This window comes from Apium graveolens, chromosome 9, assembly GCF_009905375.1.
Source record: "Apium graveolens cultivar Ventura chromosome 9, ASM990537v1, whole genome shotgun sequence".
Lineage (NCBI taxonomy): Eukaryota > Viridiplantae > Streptophyta > Magnoliopsida > Apiales > Apiaceae > Apium > Apium graveolens.
Window position 1 is genome coordinate 138,051,163 of NC_133655.1, and position 6,857 is coordinate 138,058,019.

The 6,857-nt window shown below is 41.7% G+C and overlaps 1 protein-coding gene across 1 annotated transcript; it reads right to left on the reverse strand.

The window, feature by feature from the left end:
- Positions 1-2,378: 2,378 nt before the first annotated feature.
- Positions 2,379-6,643, reverse strand: LOC141685617 (uncharacterized). The gene is made up of 3 exons (XM_074490713.1): positions 6,482-6,643; positions 4,230-4,746; positions 2,379-3,436 (listed from the first exon to the last, which is right to left on the reverse strand). The coding sequence occupies exons 1-3, from the start codon at positions 6,641-6,643 to the stop codon at positions 2,379-2,381; spliced, it is 1,737 nt and encodes a 578-aa protein (XP_074346814.1).
- Between the last annotated feature and the right edge of the window lie 214 nt (positions 6,644-6,857).

Consider the following 6,857-nt stretch of genomic DNA (forward strand, 5'->3'; position numbering starts at 1 on the left):
ATGAAGAAGATTGAGAAAGAATTAATGGCTTAAACTCATGATATAGTCCTAACTAAGCATGAAGATGATTAGGGAATTATCTTACCAATTTAGGAAGCTTGGATCTTGGATTTTGAAAAATCTTGCCTTTAAAAAGTAAGAAAGCCGAGAGAAATGAAGAACTAATGCCTTGGTTGCTTTTGATTTTTGATGAGAATGATTTTTACTTGGCTTGGTTGACTTGTTTTGTATTTGATTTAGTCAATTACTTTCTTGCCCTTGAAATTGTGTGGTTACAAAGCTACCACACCTCCTTCCTTCCCATGTCATGCTTATGTCATCCTCATGATGTCATCCTCCCTTCCTTGTCCTCTTTCTATTGGTTGGATGACATCATTCCCACTAATCCCTTTGATTAACTTCCTAATCGTTTGCCTAATGACCGCTGATCTGTTATACGGTTTGCTTAACTTTCGTTCTCGTTTATCGTTTGAAGGATCATACCCGGGATCTTATTACTTAGGTTCCCTTAACCTTTCTCAATACATTATATTCCTTTTTATGATCCTCTATTATAATCCTTTAATTTAAATCCTTTTTATCCTGTTACCTTATACTCAATTCTCTCCGTATCTTGTGGATTTCTGGGAAAAACCAAAGTGTTCGGAATTGGATTCTGACGATCTTTACATACACTTATATACTTCATAGAGTACTAATAATATCCCAGAATATCCATAACAGAACCCCTACATAGTGTGGCGTGAAAAGTTTTCTCATTCAGCTAAAACACTATTCACAAGGGTTACAAAAAGTTGAAAATTTTGGGGTTATTACAAAGAAGCTGAAGGCGCGCCCACCGATGAGGCCTCTAAGGACGCGCCTGAAGTTGACCCTACAATTCCTCTTCAGTCTATTCCCCCAACTGAGAATGTTGAGGGCGCGCCCTAATATTCTTGTTTAGTCTTGTCCTTTTAATCCTGGTTTTCTAAATATGTTGAGGTGACAACCCTCTTTTGATGCTGTGCAAAGTTGTATGACTATATATTTTGATACTCTTTAATTTGCATTATGACTATCGTAAGATTTTATTTAACTTTATTTCTTTTAGTATGAATATAAAAATTGTCAAGGCGCCTCTACCGTTAGGGCGTGCCTTATTTTATACAGGGTTTTGTCTTAGTTTTTTCTAGACAATTATACACTTCTATTTTTTCTTTGACGAGATTTTCTAAGCGTACAGAGGCTTGGGGCGCATTCTTCCATAAAGGCGCGCCCTTGCATGGTAGGCGAACGGGAACCGACCGAAAACCCGAACCGCTTGACTGCCCCCTTCATACTCGATTCGTTAGGGTTGAGGATGGATATGGAACCAATCAGAAGTGCAAATCACGCAAGCGAAGCCGGGAAACGGACCGCAGTGCAACAACTAGGACTCATGTCAGAGGAGTTTTGAGTGGGAGCTACTACTCATGTAGCGGGTCCATTTGTACATGGTGCGCCTTACTTAGGGCGCGCCTCTGGCTTTTGGAAAACTTGCTTTAGATAGGAGATTTTACAACTTCTGATTTAGAGTACATATTCCTTAGTACATAAATGGGATTTTGCTATCATATCATATCATGGATATCTTTTATTGGTGTATCACAAATAACTTTTCCTTCATTATTAAAGGACTTTGTTATTTGGGCTTGCCCTAGCTTTCTCTTACAGTATGTATGCCAAGCAAACAAAGCAATTTAAGCAAATTTTTCTTTTTTATTGATAATGCGCTCTAGTGTAAAAATTACACCAGTCCCATGGCTACCATGCTCTGTGGGGAAATTATTTAAAACATTTATCCTTCTAGTAGTTCCAAGGTTCGTAGTCATGTATACTACCCCCCCTAAGCTAGGAGGAATTTTTTGCTACTAGTCTATTACATAGAAATCAATCATAGAAACGAGGGGGCCAAAGCCACACCATACTGATAGTACTTTCGCAAGTGCTCTGCATTCCAAGCCCGGGGAATAAGCTTGTCATCCAAATCTTCCAAGAGATAGGTTCCCTTCCAAAATATAGCCTTGACCTTGTATGATCCCTCCTAGTTAGCTCCAAGCACCCCGTGCTGAGCTATTTTAGTATTCGGCATGACTTTTTGTAGCACAAGATCTCCCATCTTGTAGGGCACAGACTTCACCTTCTTATTAAAATACCTTGCAATTCTCTGCTGATAAGCAGCAAGCTTCAACTAAGAGTTTATTCTGGCTTCATCCAGCAAATCCAAGTGGAGACTTTGGTTAACTTCTGCATCTTCCTCAATAAACAAATCCCTTCGCAGAGATCCAACTCCTACTTCTACGGGGACCATAGCCTCATACCCATAGTTTAGCAGAAAATGGGATTCTCCTGTGGTTGATCTAGGAGTCGTGTTGTAAGACCATGGGCATTTCCTCCGGCCAATATCCCTTCTTTTCTTCCAGTTTAGCCTTTAAAGTGTGTTTGATGATCTTATTTATGGCTTCTGTCTGACCATTGCTTTGCGGGTGGTAGACCGCAGCAAAATCTTTCTTGATGTTCAAATCTTCATAGAGCTTCTTTAGATCTTTACTGTCAAACTGATTTCCATTATCTTTACCTCCCCCTGAGTGATTGCCATAAATACCTTCGTGCACCTCCCTAAGAATATAATTTCCTTCTTCCAGATCTACACAGCGTAATAGCGGTTGATTAAACCCTCTCTTATACAATACTCCATCATATTCAACGTACTTCGCAGCTTGGTAGCGAAGGCATCGAGCATGTAACTTGTCTTCTGGCAATGCTCCCATTCGAATATAGTTATGAATGTGGGTCATCCAATTTTCCTGCAGGATCTCCTGTGTCTGGAACACCCCTACCTCTGGAATACTTGGAATTTCTTGGATCTCCAAAGGAATTTGCTTGAGTTGAACGCTGTCCATTTGCGACCCCATATTTTCCAAGGCATCTGTATTTCTATTTTCTTCCCTCGGTACACCTTCTAGCCTGGCACTTCCAAACCTTTCCAGTAGACGCTGCACGCATCTCATATATAGCTCTGTCCGAGGGCCGAGGGCCTGGAAACCTCCGTTGACTTGGTTTACTACCAACTCTAAGTCACTCCGAGCGATCAAGTTCACAACCCCCACTTCCAGAGCTATTTTCAAACCATTGATTAATGCTTCATACTTAGTATCATCGTTAGTGACATAAAATTTGAAGTTAATGGCACTCATCAGATGATGCCCTTCTTGGGTGACCAAAATGATCCCGGCTCCTGCTCTATTATTATTCATGCCCCCATCTACATGCAAGATCCACCAAGGGTGTGGGAACTCTTCTCTTACGTCAACAGGGGGATTCCCTTGTGAGGAAGGTTCTGCCAATACTATAGCCTTATCATCTACTTCAGAGTCAAACTCAAGTATGAAATCAGCCAACACTTGTCCCTTGATTACTGTGCGAGGGAAGTATTCCAAATCAAAATTGTCCCAACTCTATTGCCCATTTTAGCATTCTTCCTGATGACTCTGGCTTATGTAGAGGGTAAGCGGTGTGGACCTCTATTTGGTGAGCCTGGAAATATGGCCTTAGCTTTCGTGCCGCAAGGATAAGGGCATACACTAATTTCTCCATGTTGGTGTATCTAGTCTCTGTATCTAGTAACCTCTTACTGACGTAGTATACTGGCGACTGTCGGCCTTCTGCTTCTTTTACTAATGTCGCGTTAATCGAATACTCTGAGACTGACAAATAAAGAATCAATGTCTCTCCATCTTTTGGCTTGGCCAACATGAGAGGATTTCTAAATTGTTCTTTAATTTTTTAAAAGGCCTCCTCACAATCTGAGGTCCACACGAAGTCTTTTCCCATTCCTTTAATTGCTTTGAAGAACTCCCTACACCTATCTGAGGACTTTGATACTAATCGATTCAGTACCGCAATCCTTCCCGTTAAACTTTGCACTTGCTTAATGTTGGTGGGAGATTTCATGTCTAGCAGGGCCTTGATCTTTGCAAGATTGGCTTCGATTCCTCGGTGGTTCACCATGAACCCTAGAAATTTTCCTGATTCGAAGCCAAACACACATTTTTGTGAATGTGGAACATTTCTTCCAAGTCTGTTATGTGATCCTCCGCTCTCTTAGATTTTACCAGCATATCATCAACATATACTTCCATCATTTTCCCAATCTATTTTTAAACATTTTATTCATAGCCTTTGGTATGTTGCCCCGGCATTGATCAGACCGAATGATATTCCGATATAGCAGTAGAGTCCTCTATCAGTGATAAAGGAGGTATGCTCTTGATCAGGTTCATGCCTAGGAATTTGATTATATCCAGCGTATGCATCCATGAAGCTCAGTAAAGTGTGTCCGGCCATTGCATCAACCAACTGATCAATTATTGGCAAAGGAAAGCTATCATTTGGACATGCTTTATTTAGATCAGTGAAGTCTATGCAAGTTATCCACTTTCCGTTGGGATTTTTCACTAACACTGGGTTAGCCAACCATTCTGGGTAGAAAGATTCTCTGATTAGTCCAACGTCCAAAAGTCTATCAACTTCCTCTGCCAACACTACAACCCTTTCTCTACTTATGGCTCTGCACTTTTGTCGAATACCTTTATGTTTTGGATCAATATTTAATCGGTGACACATGACTTCTGAATCAATCCCGACCATGTCGGAGTGCCTCCACGCAAATACGTCGAGATTTGCCAAGAGAAATATTGAAAGTACCTCTCTCAGCTTTTGAGGCAACTGAGACCCAATTTTCAAAACTTTGCTAGGAACTTTTTTGTCGACAGGGATTTCAATTGTGTCTTATGTCAGCCCCATTTTTTCTGTCGGCATTGGTATTCGTGGGTCTAAGTTAAGCTGATTATGATCCTCAATATTTGCGGAGAAGGTGCATCCCCCATGAGGGGAGCATCGACTTCTTCATTTATTGAAGGTGCGCCCTGTATAATAGGGGCATCAACTTCTTTCAGACTTAGCATGGTAGAAGGCGTGCCCTGAACACAGGGGTATCAACTTCTTTTGGGTTTTTTGACGATAAGGGTGCGCCCTCAGAAAAAGAGGCATCTTTCTTATGCACATCTTGTTCAAGACTCTGCAACACATCAAATCTCCCTTCGCGTCTTTCCCCATTGAAATTTACTTGGACTATCTTGTTTGGAGTCTCTTATTCATCCAACATCTCAATCCTGATAACGTCTTCTAAGAACAGTGTTGTTGAAGGCAATTCGAAGGAGCACTCATCTTCTTGCTCGACATAGTAATGGACCCGAATTTCTTCGATAGGCTGTTCGATACTTCTCTCTCGTTCATCATCCGACGCATCTCCATTTCAGAAATCCTTTCTCCTGAAGCCCCTCATAGCCTGCCTGTAGCATTCCCGAGAATCATACTGGGAGCCTTTTATACTTCCAACTCTATTTGGGGTTCAAAACTTGATGGTGAGATGGTGGATGGAAGTGATGACCCTCATTTCCCTAAGAAAGGGTCGTCCTAGCAACACATTATGGGATGATTCCTGATTTAGGACCATGAACTTGAGCATTTTTGTTATAGACAATGGGCTTTCTCCTAAGGTACATGGCAATCGAATCGATCCCATGATGCGAACTCCTTCACCAGAGAAACCATAGACCCAAGAATCCTCTCCTGACATATCCCGGTCAGGAAGCCCCATCTTCTTGAAGGTGTTGTAGTAGAGGATGTTTGCTGAGCTTCCATTGTCCACGAAGGCCCTATAGACGTTATTAGTTCTGATTTGGATAGAAATAACCTGGGCATCATTGTGGGGGTGATGCACCTATCGAGCATCTGCTTCTCTAAAGGTAATGTCCATGGATTCACCCTTAAACACCTTGGGTGGCCAAGTCTCCACCCTGTGAATATCAGTTAGAGGTCTGAACCGGGCTTCCCTTGCATATCTGGCCAAAGCTCTATTGTTGCATTCCATACCAGAATCTCCTCTGTATATTTCCCGGATGTTGCCATCCCTGAAGAACTTACTTTCTTCCAGATTTTCGTTGTTAGACCCCCGAGGTATACAACCTCCTTATTCCTTTACTCTATCAACACTATTTTTATGTCTCCTTACTTCTTTTACCACCCATTCTCCGAGATAACCTTCCTTAATAAGAGCTTCGATTTTGTCCTTTAGTTGCCGACACTCATGTGTGTTATATCCGGATGATTCATGGTATTCGCTATTTCTTTTTATCTTTGCTTTTCCATGATGACAGAGCCTCAGGCATTTTGAATAGCCCATTGTTCTTGTTTACTTCAAATATATACTCAATTGACGCGGCTAAAGGCGTGTACCCACTTGTTCTGTTGTCATAGCTCGAGGGGGGATCCATTCCCTTCTCGTTGTCGTAGTATTTATCCGATTTGGGCTTCTACTACTTCTTCGGTATCTTGGACTCGGAGATCTATCTCCCTTTCTTGTTCTGCCTCTTTGACTTGTTTGCGAGATCGGCTGTACCTCTGCCAAACATTGTTCTATGGTTTTGAATGATTCCGCCAAAGCGAAGATATCTTCCAGAATAGCAGGGTCTTTTCCCTGCAGATGTTTCCAGAAATCTGAGCCAACCCTTAGTCCCGCTATTACAAAACTTTTTAAAGCTTCGTCTGAAGCACCTCTCATACTGGTGGACTCAGCGTTGAACCTTTTAAAATAGGATATTAAGCTTTCTTTTTCCCTTTATTTGACATTGGCAAGAGTAGTAACAGATGGTGCATATCTCACAGCTGCTTGGAACTTAGTCAGGAAAAGAGTCTTCATTTATTCCCAGGAAGTGATCACTCCTAGCCTGAGCTTTTGGAACCATTGCTGAGCGCTCTCCCTGAAAGTTGCTGCC